Source organism: Osmerus eperlanus, chromosome 14, assembly GCF_963692335.1.
Source record: "Osmerus eperlanus chromosome 14, fOsmEpe2.1, whole genome shotgun sequence".
NCBI lineage: Eukaryota > Metazoa > Chordata > Actinopteri > Osmeriformes > Osmeridae > Osmerus > Osmerus eperlanus.
Window position 1 is genome coordinate 2,184,670 of NC_085031.1, and position 26,946 is coordinate 2,211,615.

General features: G+C 41.6%; 2 protein-coding genes across 3 annotated transcripts; both read right to left on the reverse strand.

The window, feature by feature from the left end:
- Positions 1–481: 481 nt before the first annotated feature.
- smtna (smoothelin a) lies at positions 482–19,734 on the reverse strand. Of its 2 annotated transcripts, none has more exons than XM_062478668.1 (8): positions 19,604–19,734; positions 6,610–6,753; positions 5,045–5,120; positions 4,641–4,721; positions 4,412–4,457; positions 4,119–4,236; positions 3,848–3,999; positions 482–2,272 (listed from the first exon to the last, which is right to left on the reverse strand). In XM_062478668.1, the coding sequence occupies exons 2-8, from the start codon at positions 6,751–6,753 to the stop codon at positions 2,125–2,127; spliced, it is 765 nt and encodes a 254-aa protein (XP_062334652.1). In that variant the 5' UTR covers positions 19,604–19,734; the 3' UTR covers positions 482–2,124. The 2 variants fall into 2 exon arrangements, with proteins under 2 accessions (XP_062334652.1, XP_062334651.1); XM_062478667.1 differs by lacking the exon at positions 19,604–19,734 and adding an exon at positions 7,566–8,103.
- slc35e4 (solute carrier family 35 member E4) lies at positions 8,256–21,086 on the reverse strand. The gene is made up of 3 exons (XM_062478666.1): positions 20,942–21,086; positions 19,130–19,737; positions 8,256–12,888 (listed from the first exon to the last, which is right to left on the reverse strand). The coding sequence occupies exons 1-3, from the start codon at positions 20,944–20,946 to the stop codon at positions 12,341–12,343; spliced, it is 1,161 nt and encodes a 386-aa protein (XP_062334650.1). The 5' UTR covers positions 20,947–21,086; the 3' UTR covers positions 8,256–12,340.
- Between the last annotated feature and the right edge of the window lie 5,860 nt (positions 21,087–26,946).

Genomic DNA, 26,946 nt, shown 5'->3' on the forward strand with positions numbered 1-26,946 from the left:
TATATCAATATATTGGGGGGGACATTTTGACCAGATTTGGGATGTGTCCCCCCCATATATTATGATTACGGCCTTGAAAACAACACTGATCAACCATAAAAACAATCTTTATGAAAAATATGAAATATGATAGCCTATAAGGAATAACAGATTAAGGACACTCAGTCCTCGCTGTCAGTGTCAGGACAGTTATCTTCCAGTTCCTCAGTTTCTTTTGTGTTGGCACAATTACAACAACGACACAAGTTGAGGGGGACAACATGTGTGTGTAATATATGGTGTGACCCATCTGTATTCTACGTTAAACGCTATGATCCTTTAAAATGCATAGTAGCTAAGCTGGCATATGCCCTGCCCTAAATGAACTCCTGGTTCAGTCCTAAAGACCTGCATCCTTGGTACTCTGAACAATCTGAAAGGATTGGTCCAAAGGCAGAGGGCAACGCTGACGTTATGGTGGCTAAATAAATGAACACAGAACTGGATGATATCGCAATTTTATTTTATTTCACTTTACTAAAGATGGGCTTATCTTATTGATGCAGCCACCAAAAAATAATTTAAAAAAAGTTTCTCCAGAGGGGCAGATCAGCCAATCAGGGCAAACGGGCTGTTGCCCGGGCAACAATAGCCCGTACCTGCGCACATCCCTGAAACATATCCATCTGCAACTGACGCAAGCACACCCCACCCCCTCTAGTTTTGTAATGTTTTCTTAGCCTACCTCAATTCTGACTTGTGTGCCGAGTCCTACACCTGGACTTCTGTGTGCGTGCTGCAGTGGCTATTTGGCAAGCTCAGAAGAGTGCGGTTTGACATTGTCCAACCAACCATAAACCATAATGACAGCCTTATCAATCCAGTTCTTACCCGTGTACACATTTTGACGATGTCATTGAGGCAGACAAAATAGCCATTTAATTTTGTCTTATCATATGAATCAAAAATACAGTAGGCTACTGACTAGGCAGTAGCCCTCTCACTCAGAATGAAAGCGGCAGAGATAACTAGGCCTTAGTAGACATTTCTAAATGATGATTTTACAAAAAGGGTACACAGAGGAGGCTAAACATCAAATATCAAAAACAAATATGTGGCGGCCTGCGGAAACCCGTCGGATGTCGCGGCCTGTTGTTGGCTATAACCTGCCATAAAAGATCGAACATCGTTTTCTGTCAAAATTGAGATTTTTGATGTTTTGTATAGTTAACACCCTAAACTTCATTGTAATGTACAAAAAGTATATGATTACTAATGTAAAACTTTCATGGTGAAACTTATTTGTATTCAGGACAGTTTGTAGCTAGTTTCTAAATATGTATAATACCCAGAAGGTCAAATTTTCACAAAACGGTTAATTTTAACGGTTTTTGGACATGTTAGCTAGCAAGATGTTCAAGCCATGTCAAATCGAATTATGAATCGGAGTGGAATCTTTGAATGCAGTTTTCTCCCTTATCACTTTTTGACACAGGTCAACTTTAAAATGAAGTTACATCATCAAAGATTCCACTTTGATTCATAATTTGATTTGACATGGCTTGAACATCTTGCTAGCTAACATGTCCAAAAACCGTTGAAATTAACCGTTTTGTGAAAATTTGACCTTCTGGGTATTATACATATTTAGAAACTAGCTACAAACTGTCCTGAATACAAATAAGTTTCACCATGTGAAGGGTTTCCGCAGGCTGCCACACATATATGGGAAGTCCCTGTCATACCGCTATACAGTACATAAAAAGGTAATTTCAAAGTTCATACAGTGCACCAGAAAAAGCCACAGCATGATTCTCAGTGTTTCTGATTTAATGCCGATGTGTAATCTCAGAGCAATATACTGATCCTAAGTGCCAGCTGTCCTCTCCAAACACATACACAGATAAGCATTTGATAACGCATACAACCAGTACATAGACATGCTCTGTGGGCATATGCAGCACTAGAAGCATAAAAAATGTGGACAAGTGTAGACAATTTCAAACTGAAAACATGTACTATCTATTTTACAATGGTTTTGGCAAACACGCAAAACATGTATTTTTCTGTGATACATGCATGACCTTATTGCACTACACCTCTCCTGATAAGGTGATATCTGACATCTCTGTATAAGGTCCTAACCTAGGGTCTCTTCTTGGTTTTGACCAGGCCTTTCTCCACCAGACAGCGGTAAAACTCCTGGATGTAGGTATACACACATTTCCAATCAGGCTCATCCATTCGCAGCAAGTCATCAACATCCAACAGAGGGGGGCAGTCTGCTAACCTCCTACAGTCCAGGGAGAGTAAGAAAGAGAAGTACAGCAAGAGAATGATGTGGACTGGTTTGCAAAGGACAGCAGAAAGTGTGTTTAATCAAAACTAATCAACCTCTGGCCTGGATTATGTATTTAGACACTGCAGGAAATACAGTTTTTGTTAGTGTCAAACAGTGATGCCGGTACTCTAATCTGACCACTTTTTTCAGTAACGAGTAATCTAACGCGTTACTATTTCCAAACCAGTAATCAGATTAAAGTTACTTGTCCAAGTCACTGTGCGTTACTATTTTGTCATTAATAGTAAAATATATATTTGATTTGTTCTTGCGTCTCTGGGAGTTAAGCCTATGCGACAATTAAGTCACGTTTTCAGCACGAGGGTCACGTGTACACTACCGTTCAAAAGTTTGGGGTCACCCAGACAATTTCGTGTTTTCCATGAAAAATGACACTTTTATTTATCAAATAACTTTAAAAATGAATAGAAAATATAGTCAAGACATTTACAAGGTTAATTATTATTATTAGAAATAATTATTTTTATTTTAAATATAAATTTTGTTCTTCAAACTTTGCTTTCGTCAAATAATGCTCCATTTGCAGCAATTACAATATTGCAGACCTTTGGCATTCTAATTCTAATCCTTCTAATCATCCATTAGTCTTCTAAGGCAATTAGCAAACACAATGTACCATTCGAACACATACAGTAATAGTTGCTGGAAATGGGCCTCTATACACTTATGTAGATATTTCATTAAAAACCAGACGTTTCCACCTAGAATAGTCATTTACCACATTAACAATGTATAGTGTATTTCTGATTAATTTAACGTTATCTTCATTGAAAAAAACAGTGCTTTTCTTTGAAAAATAAGGACATTTTTAAGTGACGCCAAACTTTTGAACGGTAGTGTATATACATAGACCTACCACTCAGCGACACAAACAACAATGTAGCTAGCTAGCAGGATAAAGAGAGATGCGCATTTTCGAGTTGGAAATACAATCACTATTTTGAGTATTTGTCAGCTAAAGATGGAAATATCAAGGTTCGTTGTACACTCTGTGCTGGTGGCGACAAAGTGCTATCAAGCTACAAAAATACGACGTCAAATTTGAAGAAACATTTGGAGTCGCAGCACTGCACAGTCAAACTTATAGAGCCGGTTGTCAATAGGTGCGTTCGACTTCATGAAGCACCGGCGGCGCTGAGAGCCGGGTGCAGCCGGCTGCCTTTAAGTTGAGAATGCCATTGGCTGCTTCAAGTCAGCCGGGCTGCAGGCAGCTGCAGGCGGCTGCAGGCGGCGCCGGCGCTGCATGAAGTCGAACGCACCTATTTTTATGTTGAGGCGGCGGGGGTGTTGTCGGCAGCTGCTGAATGTAACTAATAAAGTAACTTGTAATCTAACTTAGTTACTTTTAAAATCAAGTAACTTGTAAATTAACTAAGTTACTTTTAAAATCAAGTAATCTGTAACGTAACTAAGTTACTTTTTCAAAGTAACTGTGGCAACACTGGTGTCAAATGACGCATTGTTTATGTTTGAATGTTCTATGTCAAAGGTCGAGAAAGAACTCACTCAGCAGTGTTAAAAGCCAGCTCAAAGTTTTCCCTGCGTTTGGTAGGATTGAGAATGGAGTATTCAAAAGCGTCTGGAAAAAAACGGTGAACCAGGGCACAGAAAGCTATTCCATCACTCCAGCTGGAGGAGAAGTTCTTGATGTTGATCCCCTGTATAGAGTAAAGGCAAAATGAAGTGGTATACTGAACCAGTAAGGGTACTGGTATCATGCTGTTAACTCAAGATAACACAAGTTTATCTCGAGGGAGAGAGGGAACTTTTACTGCACCTCATATGGCTCTGTTTTGATCCTGCACCAATCCAGTAACATCTGCTTGACGTTTTTAGTATTAGGTGTGACAGGGGCAGGGGAGTGGGGAGCAGAAGCCACAGAGGGTTTCATTACACTGAGGACAGAGGACAAGCTTGCTGGAACATTACACTTTCCTCACAAACAAGATGGCCTAGAGTAAACACAGAGAATCTCATCATGTTGGCAGAGATAGAGGGGCTGTGTGCGTGGTTTGGAAGAGGGCAGCAACTGCTCTGGGCTAAACATTGGCACATGGGTGAATGACTCACCTGGCTCCTGTCTTGGGTTCTGAGAATTGGCTGTGTATTGTCCCTTCTGTGAAAACCCAGGGATAAATAGGCAATGAAGGAAGCAGAGTGGAAATCATACATAATCAAACACCATTCGTCTTTGAAAATAAGAGAGAGGCAGTGGTAAAGTATGTGCGTGTGTATGTGTGTGCAGTTAGTGAGAACTTGATGTGTGTTTTCAGCAGGTGGTTTATGAAGCCGGTCTGACCTCCTCTATTCAACCCCATCCCTGCTGTGCCAACTTTACTCAAGCCCTGCAGCCTGGGCACACGCTCCTGCTCCCGCTTCTCTAAGACGAAATAAGAGAAAAAAGAGATGTGAATGACAGGAACATGAAAGGGAGAGAAAGGAAATAAATACAGTGAACTAGTTTTTTTTTTTTAGCTCTGTTCATTCAATTTACAAATGAGAGATACAAAGTATGTAGCATAATATAATGTAAACAAACAATACGTGACAAACAACAATTTCAAAGAACATGAAAAAATATACAATGATGAGTTTATGATTGTCAGTATAGCAGTATCGCTGTTTATGGTAGTACAGTCACAAGACATTAAAGAAAGACTGTTAATCAGAGGGACCATTGCCCTTTTAATTAGATCATCTTACCTCGCTTCCTCCTGAGCAGTTCTCTCAAAGCAGCACGGATCATTTGCCTCTCCTCAAAATTGACTGCCTTGTCCAGCTGCCAGAGATAACTTTTTTTTAAGAGTCGCAAAATTCTTTACATTCAAGTAAACAGTATACTTAATTTTAAAATACATGGAAAACAGTAGAGATTACACACTGTACATGTGATCAGAGATTAAAAGGCAGTTTTAGAGTTGTTTAGGCATGTTTTAAAGGTGACATGACATGAAAACTTCACTTTAGGAGGTTATTTAACATTAATATGAGTTCCCCTAGCCTGCCTTTGGTCCCCCAGTGGCTAGAATTTTCGATCGGTGTAAACCAAGCAATGGGTGTTCTTCTCCGCCTTTCAGAAAATGAAAGCTCAATTGCTCTGTTTGAAAATCTCCTCTTTGTTACGTCACAAGGAGGAAGGTTACCTCCCCTCTCTCTGCTTTGCCCGCCCAGATATACTGGCCCGCCGATAAGAAACTGACCTATGACCGTGCAAGTGTTTTTATCCTCGAGAGACATCATGGCTTGCAAACGAAGGAAGCATTACATTTGCTCAGTTTGGATGTACAAAGGAAAACAAAAATCTTTTCACAGTTCCTTCATCCGAGCCTCTGAAGACCCAGTATCTTAATTTTATTTTCTCTGGAAATGCGCCTACACAACTTCTGTTGTAGGCGCATTTGTTTTGAATGTCTGCGCCAAACACTTCAGCCAAGACTGTTTCCTCAACTTGAGCTAATACAAAACTGGCCTTGCTGAAATTAAATTCTGGATCAGTACTAACTCTCCTTCGTCCAGCTACTAACCTCGGACAAGTAAGTTAACTAACGCTATATCATTGTGTAGCTTTACTGTATATGGTTACCTAGCTTGATACCCTTAGAATGTGGCTGTAACATTAGCTCTGCAGCTAACAGCTGAGTTACTGTCGCTAATGGAAAGGTAGATAGCATCAAGTGGCTGTAACATTAGCTCTGCAGCGAACAGCTGAGTTACTGTCGCTAATGGAAAGGTAGATAGCATCAAGTATGTGTGTGAACACACACATACACATGGATTACCGTTCTGCTGTTGGTGTTATGGCGCGCGCGATATCCGCCTTTCCCCTAATTGAAATGACTGAGTGTGTACTTCTGCAAACCAGGGTTATCAGATGAGAATGGGCAAATTCGAGGCATCTTACCTCACAGCAACGGGGCTACAGCCATTGCGATACATCCATTGTAAACATTAGCGCATGGTGCCGCCCCTCCGCTCCTCATTAGCATTTAAAGCTACAGACACCAAAACAGCGCGTTCTGAGGAAAGCTCCTTGTGGGACTGCTAGTAGTGGCTGTAATTCTGTACCAAGGCTGAATTTCGGGAAAGAGACTTCTGATACAGTATTAGGGGACCACTAAGGCCTATATAAAAGCATCCAAAAACAGCATGCCATGTCTCCTTTAAAGCTAATTTAAGACACTGATACTTCAAGTCTAATTTCAGATAAACTGTTCCAAGAGGCCACACCAACCAAGCAAATTACTACAGTCTGACAGCCAGTATCTCACCAGTTTATTCAGCTCTGCTTCATCCTCTATAGCAGCCAGAGCTTGACTGGTCAGTGGGTCTGACAGGCTCTCCGTGGGGGTCATCTTTGAAGTCTCTTGGGTCAATGTGGGCTCCGCCCCCTGCTCATTTGGTCCAACCTCCATCTTAATATGATATAAATCAGATGGAGATAAGGAAGTATGTAACTATTGTAGTTTAAATATTTTGAAATACTCATGGTGATGGACATGGGCACAGCTACATCACCTCTATTGATTATACACAACGAAATGTAACATATCAATTCTACACACATACATTAAACCTACATACACAAAAACATGTGATCCTCATTTTTTACTGTGAAGAGAGGCAGAAAACAAGTGGACAAGGGAAGGATAACAGATGTCTGTGTGAAATATTCAGTTTATTTTAGGGAGATTAGGAATGTGTAGATGTGCCAAAGGGGGAAGGAGATAGTTGTCATAAATAATAATCTCTATTTACCATCACCCATATATGTAGTTACACTTGTTCCATGAAACAAGGACAGCGAAGATTTTAAGTCATTCTTTTAAAAATTATTTTTGTTGGAATGGCTTGTCTTCAACTCATACGTCAAGTTGAGTAATTTGAATATAAATAGAAAGTCAAGAATGTAAACTGACTGAACCATGCTCCTCCAAAACATGTTTGTGCGAACAGTGAAGTGTCCCTCTTTTTCTGTCAGCATCTGGCTGAGTTGCTCCACACAAATGCCTAAAGCACGTACAAATATAGTCATGCAGAACCTCAACTTTAGAACTAGACAACTTTTGAGAGAAAATCCTCATAAAAACTCATAAAAAGGTATACATACAAATATTATGCAGTAGCAGATAGCTATATTAGAAACTAATTAGTAAGGAAACAAGGACCAGATCTGATAAGAGTTATAAGTTACAGTAATGTATGATATGCTGTCAGTGTCCCCTACCTGTTTCCTGGGTGCAGCTGGTGGGTGTCCTCACAACACTATGGCTTAGTACATTTACCAAGGATGTTGTCTCCCAACAAAATTCAGATTTACATGTCAGCTCAGCCTATGAGCAGTTCCTCCCAGCTCTCTCCCCTTTCTGAGAGTGGTTTGTTGTAGCCTAGAACCACACCCCTGCCCCCACCCTACCTCAGTAGAGTATCTGGAGAGATGTTGGGGATGGCGGGGGAGAGGACCAGTCATTGTTTGCGTACAAATAGGAAGGTAGAGGAAAAAGGGACATAGTTCTGGGAGGGTTGGGAAGAATCCTAGGTCAGTCAATCTGTCCTCTCCTCACTTCTTTACTCAACACTCTCCATCACCATTGACTTTAGATGATGTCACGAGGAACGAGGATAATGCGTGGCTGTGGGGAGTTCTGTCTTTGTAATTACACTGTTCTGACACAAGCTTTGTTCCTTCTCCTGGAGAGTTAGCCCTACACACAAATGACTTGGTACAAAAGGGAAAGGGTTAAGCTTTCGGCAAAAAGGGGGGAGGTAAACAACACTGCCTTATTCAGGCAAAAAGCTGCCTAGCACTTCGACATCAGCTTGTTTAGAGGGAGCAGACAACCCTGTATGGAGACAAGCAGGACACAGTTGCGCACACACATATATGGCAGAGTAGGGGATTCCACAAAACAGTGTGTTGTCATCGAGTTAATATTTGCTACAAAGTTAAGACTGGTGCATTTCGAGGTCAAACATGGAGTTGGAGTAATGGCTCAACCTAGTGGTAAGAAAAAGCGAATATATTTTTGACAGTTAATTCAGTCAGTTCACAATCAGGCTTCACAGGACATACAAATAAAAATAGCACTAATATTCTAGCAACGTTGAGATGGATCGTTGTACTCTTTGATTTGCTTATTCTGTCCATGTGTATACATGAAAATATTCAGTTTGTTCTTCATTTTGAGATAAAACAGGAAACATGAGTTCTTGAACCAATATATTTAAGCAAGCCTTCCATGATTGTAAAAGACAAATATAATAAAATAATAATTTACACCTGACTTTGCAGACAACAAAAACTGTATATAGGGGCCAATATGACTGAAAGGCAGCATTTACGTAACTCAGTGCAAGAAGAGCGTCGTTCCACCACCCTCAACTATGTGCCCAACAACGGTCACTCAGTCTAACCAACCAAAACTTGATGCGGAACTGGTCCCTGTAAATAAAAAGCATTGTTAGAACAATCCATGATCGATTCAAATTAAGCTTTTGAGATCATTCACTAGAATTCAACTCTTGAAGGGACTAGTGCACACCTTGTTTGTGGGTAGACAGCACAAAAAGCTGCTTGATCTTTAGCAGCTTACTCAATCCATTTTTTTTATTTTTTTACAATTGGGCTTTGAAGGCCTTGTCAACTGAGGTATTCAACTAATAACTCCAACACACTTCTTTAGAATTCTTGTGTAAATTGTAGAAAAGTTCTTGGTACTGGCAACAAATTATTTTATTGCCATTCCACTCATTTGGCAGCACATCCTACTGTGCTTACTGCTGTGCTTGTGGCACAATACAGAAAACATGGCAGGTTGTAGTAATTAAATGAATCTCAAATAAACCTGGTTAGTCAGATTCTGACATTGAAGCTTTAACGATTGAAGCTGTGTGTGAGCGACAGAGAGAACAAGACCTATTGTAATGTGAGAGATTGGATCCTTATCAGATGCTCTCAGCGAACACTGTTTGGCACCTGTATAGGCCCTTTGAGTAAGCAGGGAAGATTAAAGACTTCCACTAACATAAGTTCCTTTGGGAAGTCTTGCATGCAATCCCACACCTGGGCTGGACAGTTGTATAACCTGACCTGCAGACAGTGACAGCGGAAAATTGTTTCCCTTTCTTCCAGTTGGGAGCAATAGTAGATAGATAGCAGACACTTAGATAATGTGGTAGATCCATGGTAACCTTGAGGTTACCATGGATCTACCACATTATCTACCACTGCCGGTCGTGTAGATTCACCCTCTACAACATCCGGAAGATCAGGAGATACCTGTCTGTGCATTCCACCCAGCTGCTTGTCCAAGCACTTGTCCTCTCCAAGTTGGACTACTGCAACTCGCTGCTCGCCGGTCTCCCAGCATGCGCAACCCGCCCTCTCCAGAGGAATCAGAACACAGCAGCCCGCCTGGTCTTCAATCTACCCAGACGCTCCCATGTTACCCCACTTCTCATCTTCCTCCACTGGCTTCCCATCATGGCCCGTATCAGATTCAAGACCCTGGTACTTACCTTCCGAGCGGTGAACGGGACTGCACCCGACTACATCCAAGTCTTTCCTCTAGCCTTACACCCCCATCCGCCACCTACGGTCTTCTTCTGACAACTGTCCACCTCTCAAGACTGACACCTCTCAAGAGCACCTGCTCCCAACCCAAGCTCTTCTCCTGTCTGGCCCCCCAATGGTGGAATCACCTCCCCACCTCCATCAGAGACACTGACTGTCTCCCAACCTTCAAGAAAAGGCTTAAGACGGACTTGTTCCGGGAGTACAACGGTACTTAGGAATGATTTGCTGGACCTGATGTTAGTTTCCTCCAGGAACACAATGACTCTTATTGAGGGACTTGTTGCTCTTGTTGGTTAGTTGTAACTCATTTAACTTCTTGTACTCGCTGTGAATTATATTATTGTTGCTTGCTTTTTCTACAGGTACACTCTTGCACTTTTTGAGGTTCATGTTGTTTAATTGTAACTTGTTTAACTACATGCTCTTATGGTTCTTCCCATTTGCACTTATTTGCTTTTCACAATGTATGCTTCATGTTTTGGCTACCCGCAATGTTTTGGGGCTATCTCGTTATGATCAGGGACCTATGCACTTTTGTAAAGCTCTCTCTTGGAAGTCGCTTTGGATAAAAGTGTCTGCTAAAAGAATAAATGTAAATGTAAATAGATCAATTGACTTTTACTGTCATTAATTTGAATTATGGTTCGTCACTAGGGCTGCTCATTTAGAAAATACAAATTTGACCGATAACCGATGCTCGTTAACGACCATTAACCGTGGACCATTAACCGTGGACAAAAAATATAGAATGGAGTGTCTGTGACCCATAAAATCTAAAAAAACAATACAACAAATGTTTTTTTTACCCCCATAAGGGATTGATTAATTAAATAGTAGCATAGCTAAGCTATAGCAGCAGCATAAACAACAACAGATTGACAAAACAGCATGGCTATAACATGGAAGTACAATTAGTTATTCTGCTGCTGCTCAACAAATACTGAGATTGCCAAAGGAGCAGAAAGTTGCTCGATTCAACTTTTTTTGTCACTAGGGAAAGTGAAAAGTTGCTGAAAGTGAAAAGACATTGTTGCTAGATTGGTAACACTGTTTAACCAGTAGTATTAACCGGTAAACATTCGTACTGTCGGCTAACGGTTACACGGTTAATTATGAGCATCCCTAATGGTGACAATTATACCCTTCTTTCTATAAAAAAAAGAAAATAATTAAGTTCACCCCCTCCCCTCACAAATGATTAAATAAATATTAATTTGACCAAATAAAATAAATCTTCGAAAACTTTTGCAATATATAAAAAACTTAACCACTAAACATACATGGAGTTAAAATAGCACTGTCCAGCAGGTCTACTATAAAAAAACTATTTAACAGAGACAAAATGCAGCACCCTGTTGAATGGGGGACAGGGCGAGTCAGTTCCACTGTGTAAACTAAAGACATTGAGGAAGAAGGCTAAATCAATTTTCTGATCTTTTCCATGGGGAAAAGGCCATGCTAAATATGAGTGAGACTCCTTAGAGAGGACTATATTAATAGAGGTATGCTGCAGTGTGCACCATTTTACATAGAAGAGGAGGTAACTAAGCTCAGTCGAGAGACTAAATCAAAGATCCTAAATTGTGAATAATTTTCTGATCAAAGGAAAAGGTCATGGACTACCTTAGACAGGACAAAGCAGTGTCTTCCTACAAAACTGAATTAACGGCTTCTATGGCATTTTTTTAAATATATTTTGCTCATATCTCCCAGTCCTTGTACATGTCATCTAGACAAGAGCTATTACTCTATAGAAACAAATACAGCATACCCATTTAAAAAAACAATTAACCTCAGTCCACCCCACAAAAAGCTGCCAGAAATACCCTTATCCTCTGATAACTAGACCAGGGGAGGGTTAGGTAACAGTAACTAGAATTTTCTTTTTTCCATTTGTGCCCATCTATATTTTAGGAGGATGCTCCCTGTCCTGTCCAAGACGTGGGCTATCCATAGCATAAGCTGTTTGTTACAGCCACACCAGCCATCTCACTAAGCACCCTCAAAATTAGAACATTTTCACAGTGGAGTATTGTGAGTGATAGTGCGTGATCTCAGGAGGTATCAAATTGTTTGTATGCTCATGCATGCATTTTTCAGTAGAGGCTTTGTACTGTATGTATGTGCATGTATTGGTAAAGGATAGGATTTAAACTGTCACATTCTTTAAAGGCATCTGTTTTCTCCATCATTCAGACCCCTCCGTCATTCTAAAGAGACCCTGGCTGAGGTAACTAACTTGGCACAGAGAAGAGGCAAAAAACAGACCAAACCACAACAGGTTCGGTCACATCACCAGAGACAATGCACTCATGTCCCAGACCATATCTTGATCCTCTCCACAGTCCAGGCTGACCTGACACATATTCCCTTTATTCAGGATAAGTGTCAACAGTCTCATTCTCTGAATCACTCTCTCCCTTCTTTCAGTCAATCTTGTCCAACCTCTTTCCATCTATCCTCTCTGGCAGATCTTGCGGGACAGGGTCCGCCAACCCTTCGCTGTTTCGGTCCACTACGCCGCCCACAGTATTGCTGGCCTCTGTTGTCTCACCTGCCATCTTGGTTTTGGTCCCCCATGCATCCAGGTAGCTGGCGATGAACTCAGAGTTCTGGTAGATGAGCATGCCAGAGAGCGTGAGCACCACACCGGCACAGCTGAGTGCCGACAGCTCACTGCCGAAGAGAAGTTGTGACAATAGCAGGTTCCCTACCACGCTCAGGTTCCCCAAAATGTGCAGGGTGACGGCGGAGGTCAGTGTGATGACACAGCAGCTGGCGAGGTTGTACATGACAGAGCCCAGGCAGCTGAGCAGGATAAAGAGCCACAGGTGGCAGTCATAGTGCAGTGGAGATTCTAGCATTGCCCAGTTCTCCAAGGTCAGGGCGGCCACAGCCAGGATGAGGAAGCTGGGGATGGACATCAAGTAGAGAAGGAACACAGAATTAATCTTCTCTTCCTGGAGAAGGATGCCTGAAAGAGAGAAAAAAAGAGAGATAAGTGCATTTGGAAGAGACAAAATAACAATACACACAAATAAAACTTGATTAACACTTTCAAAAATAAGATACCTACTGTACAAATAATGTTACACACAGAGAAAACGGTAGGATGACTGCAAACTAGTAGTAAGCTACCTGGAAATCCAACAAGAGCATGTGCACAGCCGATGTGTGTCAGATAATGTAAACAACTGAGGTAGGCCCTTTACGACTACAAGGGAGAGGTTGAAAATAGCCTGTTGAAACAGGACACGGCACAGTTGAACTAGTTTGGCATTTCAGGGCGGTGGTGAGGAGACACTTCCAGACCCTATATCTTACATCCGAATTGTGTGTGTCAAATCTCCATCTGGTAAATGTACCAGTAGTGTTGAGTTTGCTTTGGGTACAAGAACTTAATACTGAACAAGAATTAAGAACACACTTGTTCATACTAGCATCTGTTCATTTGTTATGTACAGCACTTTTTCTGAACATATGCTATTTTCAGAAGGTCTCTACTAACTGGGTGGTTTCAGCATTGCTAAACAATTATCTCATAATGTGGATTTATGACATCAGTAATCTCCAGCACGGAATTTACAGGCAAACCACCCTTAGAGGAAATATGTGGTGGTCAGCCCTGAGTCAAATGTTTCCCGTCTGTGCATGCTACTGAGAACATTGGCCAAATGACTCCAGTGAGGGTACTACTTAACACAACCCAGCTGACAAAGTCAACAAAACCGGTTAGCTGGGCAGAGAGATCACCTTAAGTATTCAGCAACATGTGATATAGTATGTGTAGGAACAATTTAAGTAGCAAGTAGAAAGAGTGCTACAGCAGTGAATCAGCAAACAGCTAAAAATGTAAGTATGAACCAAGTAAGAACCGCTTGCATCAGGGGCAGGGTTACCGTGACAAACAAGACGAACAGAATCATTTGACCGCCATTGCTTTAAGTTTTTACAATTCATATTTCAGCTAAACGGTATGTGTAAATCAGCATCTGAATTCAAATGTGGCGAGAAATGGGCAATGTAGTTGCTGAAAATGTGCTTATTTTGATGATGAAACGGCTAATTTGTAAATTTGCTCCGACTTTTAGATAACCTAGTTAGCATCGCAGTGCAGACACTAGTTGCTGCATTTGATCATAATCCTATCAAATGAGTGAAATGACAAAGCACTATACAGCAAAAGTTTATAAAATGTTGCGCTGACAATGCCAGTGTTGTCATACTTCTGCAAGTCCAGGGTATTGCGCAGTAGCCAAGAAAACACGCATCTCAACCTTGCGTTTTAGCGTTCTTCGGATTGATAAACGGCCTTTAGAACGGGTGCTCTGCTTTCTGTTTGGCGCTGCCACGCTAGCCTTGATGGGAAAAATGAGATGAGACCAATTATCACCCTACATCACACGACTTTCAAGCATGCTCAACTGCGCATGTCGGATGCAAAAGACGAACTTCTCCCGGGTATAATACGCTTGGAGCGTCGATCAGGTCATTATATATCTCTGGCCACTGAATTTCAGGGCTTGACATTAACTTTTTGTGGCACTTGTCCTTTGGACAAGTACATTTACGTTTCATTTGTCCATGCACAAAAGTCACTTGACCCCGATACCTTTAAATAGCCTGACCAAGTGATCGGGCAAAACTAGCCTGGCTAACAGATGTCACTTTCTCAGGCAAATGACGAATGAAACAGGCTCGGTTAAAGAAATCCAAGATGCTGGCTATCTTCAGCAGGCTCGTATCTACAAAAGGCAGTCCTCCCTGACGTTTTTTTGTGTAGAATGGAGTGAACAGGCAAAACTAGGCTGGCTCGGGCAAAACTAGCCTGGCTAACGGAGGTCGCTTTCTCAGGCAAATGATGAATGAAACAGACTTGGTTAAAGACATCCGAAATGCTGGCTATCTTCAGCAGGCTTGTATCTACAAAAGGCATTCCTCCCTGACGTGTATAGTGTAGAATGGAGTGAAATACAACATTGTGCACACTGCCAGTGAGCGACCCGAGTCTGACTGAGGCTAACAATGTCAAACCAGTGTAACGGGGACGCAATCTCACTCAGATTGCCAGTTTTACACAAATCACAAAAATAATCGGACCAGCTGGCTAAAAGCAGAATTCCCATAACTCTTGAAAGCTGCCCTGCTCCACTTTTTAGGTGTAGAATTGACTGTAAAGTTATGAACTTTGTGACATGACGTGAAGACATGGCTGCCGTCTAAGACTATGCGGTCTACCGGGCGACATTCTCACTCAAATTTCAAGACTTTCGTGATCCAAATCAAAATTCTGATGTGACAGATTAATGGGAAATCTTTTTCTCTCTCTCTTTTAGAAGGCTCGCAAATTTAACCAGCTCTGAACCGACTCTAGCACCAGCTCCTGGTTCACTTTGGTGGAAAGGGGGTATAAAGACAAATACCTTGTATTGTTTATTCAATGGTAATATTTGGTTTTATAGTTATAATCTAAATTATTGGTAATTTTGTATTGATTATTTGTGCTTTGATAAGAAAATAATAATTTTGTGAAATTTTTGGATAAAGTAAAGTTAATTCCATGCTTTTAGTTGATTATTATGATTGGTGTCTGTCATTGGTTACGGCACATGAGCATTTTGTATTATACAAACATTATTTAGTAATGGTTTTACTAAATACTAAAACAAAGGAAACTGTTATTAGAAGGAAGCAAAAAAACATCATTCTGTATGTATACATAATATAAAGCAAAGACTGAAGTGGATTTTATGTTTATTAAAAGAAAAGGATTCTTTTGGACGTTGTTTTTTTCTTTGGATTTTGACTTGCAGGGCTCGACTAACTTTTTGTATGGAAGCAAATCGTTACCAAAATTCAGATGCAAATGCATTTCCAGAAATGCATTTTCATTTTAAGAACGTGGCTGCAAAATCGTGACCACAATTCAAATTCAAATGCATTTTCAGAAATGCATTTTTATTTTAAGAACGTGGCTGCAAAATTGTGACCACAATTCAAATTCAAATGCATTTCCAGAAATGCATTTTCATTTTAAGAACGTGGCTGCAAAATCGTGACCACAATTCAAATTCAAATGCATTTGCAGAAATGCAAAATGAACGAAAAAGCATTCTGAGCGGCGCAGCAGAGTGACGTCAGTAGCCGCTCTTCTTCAGCTCCCTGCCGACCGAGCTACCCATCTTGTTCGGTAGTGGGCGGTGTGCACATCTGCATTGCATTACATTGCAAATGTGCCGGGAAATTGATTGAATTGCCGGGTCTTTAGAGGACGCATCACAGACTGAGCAACTTGATGTCAAACAATGACTAAAACAGTGGCAGAGCTACTATTAATGTGTAAATCTGTGACGGCAGAGTATGCAGCCAAGCTCTCTATGACTTGTTCTACTCGGTCACGGGCATCAGACTCAGATATATTATTAGATTCTACCTGCTCAGCTAATTCTAACAGTGTTTGCACAATTTGAGGGAGCGCCATGATCTGTGATGCGTCCTCTAAAGCAGCGGTCCCCAACCTTTTTTGCGCCACGGACCGCTTTCATGTAAGACTTATTTTCACGGACCGGCAGGGACGGACTGGGAGGAAAGATAGGCCCTGGACAGCTGCGCTGCTAATGCATGCACATTCCGGGTTTGATGTGATCCTAGTTAGTGACTTCCACACCTAATGCGAGCGCGCGGAGTGCGCTCGCATTAGGTGTGGAAGTTTTATGTCGTTTTTGGAGTTTTATGTAAAATAAACAGCCGTTTTTTCAATTGACCCATCTTTTTAGCCTGGTTTTCCATCGTTATATTGTTACTAGCTAGCTTTCGATGTGTCAGTCCCACTGTTGTGTGTGACTATAAGCTACGACAGTGACACCCGAAGTGCGTTCCTTATATCCAGTTCAGGCCTATTCCAAAATTTTGTTTGATTGCTGTCACGGCAGAAAATCCCGCTTGATGTTGGAAATGGAAGCAGGGTTTTCAGTGCTTTAGTGGCGATCTCAGGATAGCCTTCATCCAAAACACCGAAAGAGTTGTTGTCTCAAACAGGCTTCATTGAGTGGTAACTATCACTTGTCATGTGTCAAGAGGAAGAGACGCGCATGATACCGTTCAATAAAGCCCACAAACTTGCTAAAAAATGAGTAAACACACGTCTTTGCAGAGCTTTTTTGCTCAGGGGAAAAGGCCCACGGAGAAGGAGAGAATCAGGTCATTTTTCAGAATAAAACGTCTTTCAGACTCTGATAATCAATTAAAAGGAAATAATGTTATTAATTCTTTTTTGTGCGGCCCGGTACGAAGTGACCCACGGACCGGTACCGGCACCGGTTGGGGAACGCTGCTCTAAAGACCCGGCAATTCAATCAATTTCCCGGCACATTTGCAATGTAATGCAATGCAGATGTGCACACACCGCCCCCTACCGAACAAGATGGATAGCTCGGTCAGCAGGGAGCTGAAGAAGAGCGGCTACTGACGTCACTCTGCTGCGCCGCTCAGAATGCTTTTTCGTTCATTTTGCATTTCTGCAAATGCATTTGAATTTGAATTGTGGTCAGGATTTTACAGCCACGTTCTTAAAATGAAAATGCATTTCTGGAAATGCATTTGAATTTGAATTGTGGTCACGATTTTGCAGCCACGTTCTTAAAATGAAAATGCATTTCCAGAAATGCATTTGAATTGTGGTCACGATTTTGCAGCCACGTTCTTAAAATGAAAATGCATTTCTGGAAATGCATTTGAATTTTCAAATTTTACATTTCAAATTGAATTTTGGTATCTATTTGCTGGGGCATATTTTGAAAATTAAATCTCAAATGTCTTTCTTTTTTAATTAAGTGAAAGATTGAGCACTCTTGAAGAAGAAAATTAAAATGCAAATAGGATGATTGATTACTAATTTCATTTATGAGTCAAATAATGCAGCCACATTCTTAAAATGCAAATGCATTTCTGGAAATGCATTTGCATTTGAATTTTGGTAACGATTTGCTTCCATATTTTTGAGTCACTTGTCCGGGTAAAGATTGATCATTTTAGATATTTTTTTTGTGTTGACGTTAACTTGCTAGCGTCGCAGCTGTGTACCTAGCAAGCATTAGCAGCATTTGTATCGGTTAAATGTACGTAGTTAAATAACAGCTAATATTCAACTGTCAAGTATACACCTTGTAAAGGATCCCTTGGTAAATCAGCATCTGCCAGGTAGAAAGCTAAATTGTAGAAAAAATTAAAAGTTAACACCAACATTTAGTGGTAAAATCCATTATGTCTACAAAATTATTTTAGATATAGTATAAGTTTAGCTGGCTTGCAAATACTGAGGATAGCCTACCCAAGTTGAGTTAGCCAATGTCGTTAGCGATGCTAGCTAACGTTAGTTTGCTAGCTAAAACATTTCACTGGGTCTTGCAGCTGTTTGATTTACAGAAATTATTACGAAATGTTATGTTCTACTAGCCATTTGCCTACTTTAGCAAGTCACAGTATTTCCAAGCCCTGATAGTGTAACTGAAACAACACAGTAAACAATTCCTCTCGTGTAATAAGCCCCCGTTCAAGTGTTGAGCATTAAATTAGCTGCACAGTCTGTAGAGATCTTGGGACAAAGCCACTTTGTGTTTTGCTAATGTAGAATTCCGTAAAATAAAATCAGTAAAATAGACGTAATGACTGGCACATAACAAAGTAAAATGGCATTTTATTTTGTTTGAGTTTTAACTTGTCCAGTGGGGCAAGTACATTTCTCTTCCACTTGCCCTACAAAAAAATCCACTTGTCCCGGACAAGCGGACAAGCCTTAATGTCGAGCCCTGACTTGTAATGGACAATAGTTTTGGAGATCAATAAACTGCCACGCACCGTTCACCTGTGAGTACAAACTTTGATGGAAATTTAGAAAAGATATGTTAGAACACATAATACTACTACATGTACAAGCGCATCAAAACTTTATAAACTATTCAATTCCCTAAGTGGTTTAATAAGATATATGTGCCACATTAGGAGACTAGAGGGAAAGTAACACCAAAATATACTAGGATCTCATCGGCATTTGCTTCGAAACCTCATTTTCCAGAGGGGGAAAAGAACATTAAGCAATACAAGTTCTCCAAAGCTATAAAACACTTCCAACTGTACATTTTCAAAATGTTGCCTCCATGAAATAAAACATATTTGAATAAGCTTTCCCAAGGGTTGAAAACTGTGACTGTACTCACTTTGCTGGATGGTTTTGACTCCTCTCAGCATGGTAGCGGCAAATACAAAGAAGCAGCCAATCTGGTCAAACTGGACCTCACCCATGATACTGAAGGAGGCTCCAAGACAGATGGGCATCATAGCCGTGTACTTGAGAATATGGTGTTGCTTTCCCAAGATTAGAGTGGAAATGGCAAGGGTAAAGATTGGCGTGGTGGTGTAGATCATTTGAGCAAAGGACAGCTGGACATAGTTCAGACCCACATTACCAAAAGCAATGCTAGCACAAAACGTCAAGCTCAATAGGAAAACCTTGCATTTGGCACTGGTGGTCAAGTCCTGCTCGCCAGCCCCTTTGTGTCGGATTACTCGTAGTTTTATAAGACCATAGTCCACCACTATAGCTGTCAGCATGTGGAGAGCAGACAGTAGTAACGGATACTTAAAATTATACACGGCAAAAATCCATTTGTTAAGACTGGAGATGGTAGTACCCGTCACGAGCCACACAATGACGGCGAACATAAGGTGAAGCATCTCGGCAGGTGCCCGTCTCCTCGTCTCCCGCCGGGTCGCCTCGCATTTAGAGAGGCCATCGGTGCTGGTCATGTTCGTTTCATCCTCACTTCTGTAAGGCAAACACATCCTGAACTCGTAACGCTGCATCAACCATAAATGTATGCAAGTAAAATACCACTGAAGATTGACTCGCTAGATTTTCATGGATATGTTTCAAATAGAACGATGTAGAATTTCGATATCCCTATCCAGCCATTTCTCGCCTAAAATGTACTTAGTTCGGCTCTGTGTTGTCTCTTTCTATCTAGTTGCATACTTTCCTTGACGACACAGACACGTGTTTTACATCAGACCAGTCTGGTTGTGTAATCCACCCACACGAGTAACCTGACAGATGCAAGCTAGAACCCGAGTACAAGGAAGTACGAGGAGTCGGCTGACTGGCTCGCTCAGTCAGTGCGGGTAGGAGGAGGCTGGAAACTGCAGGCAATAGCCTGTTGTGATTGGTTATGGAGTCATTCCGAAAATATAGTTAGATGAAGACTAGCCATATACAATCTAAAACAGAATTTCAGGTAGTCCGTTAACGTATATCAATAGGCCACACATATATAATATATAGGCTCTTTGGCCACTGATTGGTGATGTCTTAAGGTTATCGGTTTGCATCGAGGGGAAAATAAACAATAACAAAGTTGACTGCCCTGCAAATACAACAAGTCCGTGTACCTGGTCTAAGCCTAAGCTTTCTGCATACATGTCATTTAACAATGCAACTATGGCGACCTGTTCAACTTCTTCGGAGGCTAAAGACCTCACTTAATTCCCCAACATCGACAGCTTGATATTGTTTACATGAAAGTAATACCAAGCTGCCTTGCTAGGCCCCAGTTTGATTGCGCGGAAACCACGCACTGCCTGAGCCGAAACCTCGCTTGCGCTCAGTCAGTAAACCTAGAATGAAAAGCATTGTGTTATTGTAGTAGATAGTTTTTCTTTGATACTTGTTTTGCTATACCTCTCAGTGAAAAAGGCACGTAGTGTGCTAAACAGTCAGCTAAGGACGTGGTCTGTATTTATTTAATTACCTCAGTCCAACCAAACGTGATTCGCTTTTCCTGAAACGTTGGCTTGCTAGCTGCGAAGCTAGCTATCCCCAAACTAAATCGTAGCTAGCTCTTGTCGACTGGCTTCTGTATAGCTAGCTAACGTACTGTTCTTGTGTTGAGATGCTGTAAAACCTAAGCGATGGCCCAAGCAGTACGACTAGCAATAACATTCTTCCCATTTAAACAACAGCATGTCGCCTTTACCTCATTAATTATCTTTGTCTTGCTACCGTCGTTGTTAGTTACTTCGACGCAGACAGTCCCTGTGTCACACCGCCTCGTTATCACTCGATCAGCTGTGCCCTGCCGCTCATGACATGAGGCTACTACGTCACCGCATTCTCTTTTCAGTCACTGGGACAGGTCAAGATGACTCCTTGCCAGTTTCTAGTCAAGGACATTGTCAAATTTAACAGACACAGGTACCAAAAAAACCTAAGGGTAAAGATAAGGTGAACTATTTAGCTGCCTAAATTGTTACAGGAATTAAGTATTCAATCAACAGGAAGTTCTAACATGATAATAATAGGTAACTGAACTCATATGTAGGCAAAATGAGTAAGTAAGTAAGACTTTATTTCCATCCATCATCTTCCGCTTGTCCGGGGGTCGGGTCGCGGGGGCAGCAACCTAAGCAGGGAGGCCTAGACTTTCCTCTCCCCGGCCACTTCCACCAGCTCTTCCTGGGGGACCCCGAGGCGTTCCCAGGCCAGCCAAGAGACATAGTCCCTCCAGCGTGTCCTGGGTCTTCCCCGGGGCCTCTTCCCAGTGGGACGTGCCCAGAACACCTCACCAGGGAGGCGTCCAGGAGGCATCCTTATCAGATGCCCGAGCCACCTCAACTGGCCCCTCTCGACGCGGAGGAGCAGCGGTTCTACTCTGAGCCCCTCCCGGATGACCGAGCTTCTCACCCTATCTCTAAGGGAGAGCCCGGACACCCTGCGGAGAAAACTAATTTCAGCCGCTTGTATTCGCAATCTCGTTCTTTCGGTCCCGGGCAATATAGAACATACATTACGCACTTACTTTAGTTTTTGAAGTGTGTTGCAAAGGCATGCTGTAAGATCGCCCATACTCGTGCATTGCTTGGTTTCATTGTTCCCGTATCAAGTGCGGCATATTCCTGTGCGGTTTATACTCAGATTTACAGACTCAAAGCTCCCATTCTGGTGGGGTGCGGTTTATAGAAAATGCATCTTATTTTCCGAAAAATACGGTACTATAATTAAACACACATCAAACTCATTTGCTAAGCGAACAAAACAAGATTACCTGATTTCCAAAAGACCTGAAGTTAAAGATGACAACTTTCTTTAATATTTTAGGCAAGATTACTTTTAATTATTTTCATTTTATACAGTTTCAATGTTTGGGAACCCTGCATGGTCAGTACTTAGTAACACCCCCTTTGGCAAGTATCACAGCTTGTAAACGCTTTTTGTAGCCAGTTCTCGTTTGTGGGATTTTCACCCATTCTTCATTGCAAAAGGCTTCTAGTTCTGTGAGTTTCTTGGGCCATCTGTTGAGGTCTATCCACAGATTTTCAATGATGTGTAGGTCGGGGGACTGTGAGGGCCATGGTAAAACCTTGGGCTTGCGCCTCTTGAGGTAATCCATTATGGATTTTGAGGTGTGTTTAGGATCATTATCCTGTTGCAGAAGCCATCCTCTTTTCATCTTCAGCTTTTTTACAGATGGTATGTTTGCTTCCAGAATTTGCTGGAATTTAATTGAATCCATTACCTCTACCTGTAAATTGTTCCTTGAGCCTCTGGCTGCAACACAAGCCCAAATCATGATTGATCCACCCCTGTGCTTAACAGTTGGACAAGGGGTCTTTTCATGAAATTCTGCACCCTTTTTTCTCCAAACATACATTTGCTTGTTGTGCCCAAAAGGTTCTATTTTAACTTCCATCAGTCCACAGGAAAAAATTGCATTCAAAAATGCATTCCAGCATGTTTAGATGTTCCTTAGCGAACTTCTGATGCTGAATTTTGTGGTGAGGACACAGGAAAGGTTTTCTTCTGATGACTGAGGTGTTGCTCGAACAGTGCACCACCACTCAAGAGTCTGCAAAATGTTCCTGAAGGTGAAACAGGGGTTTTGATTCGCCTTTCTAGCAAACCTTAAAGCAGTCTCTATGAAAGTTTTCTTGGTTTTCCACCATTCCTGTTAACTGCCATTTCTTAATTATCTTACGAACTGAGGAAATGGCTACCTGAAAACGCTTTGCTATCTTCTTATATCCTTTTACCTGCTTTGTGGATTATTTTTATTTTCAGAGTGCTAGGCAGCTAGGCAGTCAGAGTATTTATAAAGCTTTGAAATTTGCATCACCTGGCCTTTCCTATCAATGATTGTGAACAAGCCATAGCACTAACAAACTAATTAAAGTCTGAGACCTTGGTAAAAGTTATCTGAGAGCTCAAATTTTGGAGGGTGCCCAAACCTTTGCATGGTGCTCCTTTCTTCATTTTACTAATTGTGAACTCATTTTTCACAAATTGTACAAAACCAAAATAATACACTAATCTTGCCTAAAATGTTGAAAATAATGTATCATCTTCAACTATATGCCTTTGGAAGATCAGATAATCTTCTAATCACTTTTAACTATTCACAGAAACATACATTTTGCCCAAACCTTTGCATACTGTAATTCATATATGTTATTTCATTAGACAGGGTTTACATCCTGAAAGATTATTTCTGCATACAGTGTAATTGCGGTCACAAGTTTTATATTGTTTCTCCACTATGTGGCATCTTGAGCTATCATACATGTGGCATGACACTTCCTGTTGGGCGTATAAAATAATTGATGTCCGCGTGTTTAAGTTAGCTAAGGTTGAGCTAATTGGAGAAGACTGTGCAAGCTGTATATCCATCCACTCTTGAGGCCGATATATGCTTCTGCGTTTTTCGAAAAACGGACACATGGGAACGCCCTCGTCTCCGTGGAACGCCCTCTACGAGCTCTCCGTCAGCCCTCGGAGAGCCCCGGAGAGCTCAACGTGCACCTCCTGAATTTTCTAACTATCCGTCGTAATTTCGGAGAGCGACGGAGAGCTACGTAGACCCCCTTGGCTGTGATTGGTCAGTATTAAGAACCGCTTGCGTCAGGGGCGGGGTTGCCGTGATAAACAGGACGAACAGAATCCTTTGACCGCCATTGCTGTAAGTTTTTACAATTCATATTTCAGCTAAACTGTACATGTAAATCAGCATCTGAATTAAAATGTGACGAGAAATGGGCAGTGTAGTTGCTGAAAATGTGCGTATTTTATTGATGAAACGGCTAATTTGTAAATTTGCTCCGACTTCTCGATAACCTAGGTAAATAAACACTCCACGACGACTTACAAAAAAACGTTGCGCCACCTACTCTTCTGGCTGTGAATTGTTTTCAGCACCCACAGCCTACGGAGAACCATAAACGAAGTCTATCCGTCCGTATCCGTGCGTATCCGTGCGCCCGCCCATCCGTAAACGGAGACGCAGAAGCATATTTCGGCCTTTAGTCCACAAGCAGGCAAAAGTGGTATGTTGCGTTTGTTTGGTTATTATTTTAATAACATTTGAGTGTTTATGAACGTATGATTGATTGCTGTATGTATTTTATTCATTTCTGCATAGTTCTACGGTGTTTTGGTGTCTGTCTTTGTCGGCGCAATAAAGAACATCTGTACAAAAGAACCTGGACCTAGGACTAAGGGCGGCACAGTAGAACACTTGCTGCATCGGTGAAGTCGAGGACCAGAAGTTACCTGCACGTTGAGGTCGGCAAGCAAATAAGAGACCTTTCGTGTTCGGCAAAGAAGTAACGCATTCCGGGATCGATTTCGTTTGAAGGACTAACGCCTGGGACACACTGCCTGCGATCGGCTGCAATCTGCTGCGACGCGCCTGGAAGCGCCTCCTTTTTTCTTTCGGCGCCCATGTTATCAAATGGGACCGACCACACTGGCTGCGAAGCGCTGCGATTGCCTGCGATCACCTGCGATCGCCTGCGATCTGCAGCGATTGTTTCGGCAGCTGGTCTAATTTTTGCGAAATCGGCTGCAGGATGATGAAATACACCATATTAGTTGATATATTTGAATAAAAAAACATGTTAAGATTTTACTCCATTAATTGTAGACTACGGTGAACATTTGTAAAGTTGTAGACTTTATAATTACACAATGTTGGTAACGAACATCCTTTACATGTGGTTACCCTGATGAAAACGAATGAAAATAAACGGATAGATCCGTTGAGCTAGCATGCCCGTAGTTGTTTTGTTTGTTTGAGAGAAACGAGTTGTCACGCGTTGCACACAACACACAAGCAGACATAGCCTACCGAGAGAGAACCCCCAAGTAGATTTCTAAAATCAGCATCAAATGAATTCTCGAAGTCGAAAAGCACAGGGAGTTGTTGTATGTCAGCAACAATTTTACAAGGACAACGTAGATAAGGATCAATGCTGGGATATAGCCAATGCCATGTTTATGTACCATGTCAGCGTAAAGGAAAGCTCAGAGTAGCTGAAAGGCTTGGTGACCGGCGCAGAGAAATGCGCGTCTGGTGTGAACAGCTTTTGCTCAGTTGTAGCCGATCGTAGCCGATCGTGGCGCTGCGCGGCGCGTCCAGGTCCGGTGTGTCCCAGGCGTAAAGCAGCTAGCAGACAAGTAAGGCTAAGCAAACAAGCAAGCACTTAAAGTTGGTGTCTTGGAAGTCGCGCAAGTAGCCTCTGTGAACTGTTTTTGGAACTTTCAATCTCACGTCCTCCCGTGCGTTCTAAAGATTTATGGACATCGAATTCATCGAATTGTTTCAAGGGTATTTCTAGGATTTGCCCATTTGAAAGTTGCATTGATTAATGTTGTGTGAATATTGAATGCTAGTTGCTATTGCTGTGTTACACTTGACTTGCATCGTAGCCTAGTCGGACTTAAATGCTAAATGCTATGTTAAAGGTTAACATCTCAATTTTGATATTGCATTGTAACCTAGTCTAACACTGCTCCTGTACCTATAGACTATTCTAACTCTGATATCATTTAGATTTCAATTCACATTCGCCTTAACTGACACATTAAGTTTAATGTTCAAACACTAACATTGCAGTTTACTGAATACTGATGCAACATTTCACTGGCTATTTTAATAGCAAATTAGCTTAATCCTCAAGCATAATTTTGATACCAGATAGTAATTTAACATTTCAGACACTAGTGAAAAGACAAATCTTCCTCATCCAGAAGATACGAATAAGGAACAAGTTGACGAAGATAAACAAATTGAAGAGTACACAAATTCAACAGGCACACAAAAGCCCAAATGTTGATGATTCAGTTGAAACCCTAGGCGTTCGTAAAAGTCAACGCACACGCACACTCACTGAAAAGGGAAAGGTGTTGCAAGATGCTAAACTGAATGATCTAAGAAGAGACTTGAAGATGCATGTATACAAGGTGGAAGTAACATATCAATGGATTAAAAAGATCCATTAAACACAAAGAAGCTCCAGAGTTTATTTCTGAAGTTGTCACTGCCCTTAATGCCCATCAAGTTGATGTTAACGTCATTCTTGGTCTCTGCCCGGGTCATGACCAAGGATGTCTCCTGGCCAACACAATCTGCATAGATTAAATCATACTGATTGTGGCCTAGGTCAAGGGCGCCAACCCAGACCTACTCACACATTAACTTTCACCTACTACAGATATCACCACCCCCCCACCCCCATCAAACGCCTTCGCCTGCTTGTTTCCCAAGGGTGGCTGGCGGGTCTGTGTCCAGCGCCTACCATGGCTGCAGGTCCAGATGTTGCTTGTCTACCTCCCCCCACTCCCCGTTGCAAGTCACGTGTTTTTGTAAATTTGTGCTTATGTGCTGAGGTTTTTGTCTGTTCCCACACTGTACTCCTCTAGGAGCATTGTCTGGGGGTTGCCTTTTTCTCTCCTCATGTTATGCTGTAACTTTCTAGTTGGCGCCGAAAATGGCTGCCTAGGTAGGCTCTCCAGCCAAAGTAAATTCCTTGTCTGTGCAAACTTTCATGGCAAATAAAGAGAGAGAATTCAAGGCAAAAAGCTCTGTTTGTAGCAGAAAGCTCTGCAAGAAAAAGGAGATTGGAGGAAAAGAGAAAAGAAGTGGAGCGATTGGAGGAACTGAAAAAGCATAATGCTGCACAGGCCAGACTACAGGTTTATGCTGGGGAA

What these genes read in the sequence shown, in the direction of transcription:
- smtna (XM_062478668.1), bottom strand. Translation starts at nt 6,753, where the DNA reads ATGGAGGTTGGACCAAATGAGCAGGGGGCGGAGCCCACATTGACCCAA. An exon ending in ACTGCTCAGGAGGAAGCGAG is followed by an intron (nt 4,722 to 5,044) that starts GTAAGATGATCT and finishes ATTTCGTCTTAG; the next exon opens with AGAAGCGGGAGCAGGAGCGT. An exon ending in GATGGGGTTGAATAGAGGAG is followed by an intron (nt 4,458 to 4,640) that starts GTCAGACCGGCT and finishes GGGTTTTCACAG; the next exon opens with AAGGGACAATACACAGCCAA.
- slc35e4 (XM_062478666.1), bottom strand. An exon ending in AGTCAAAACCATCCAGCAAA is followed by an intron (nt 12,889 to 19,129) that starts GTGAGTACAGTC and finishes TCTCTCTTTCAG; the next exon opens with GCATCCTTCTCCAGGAAGAG.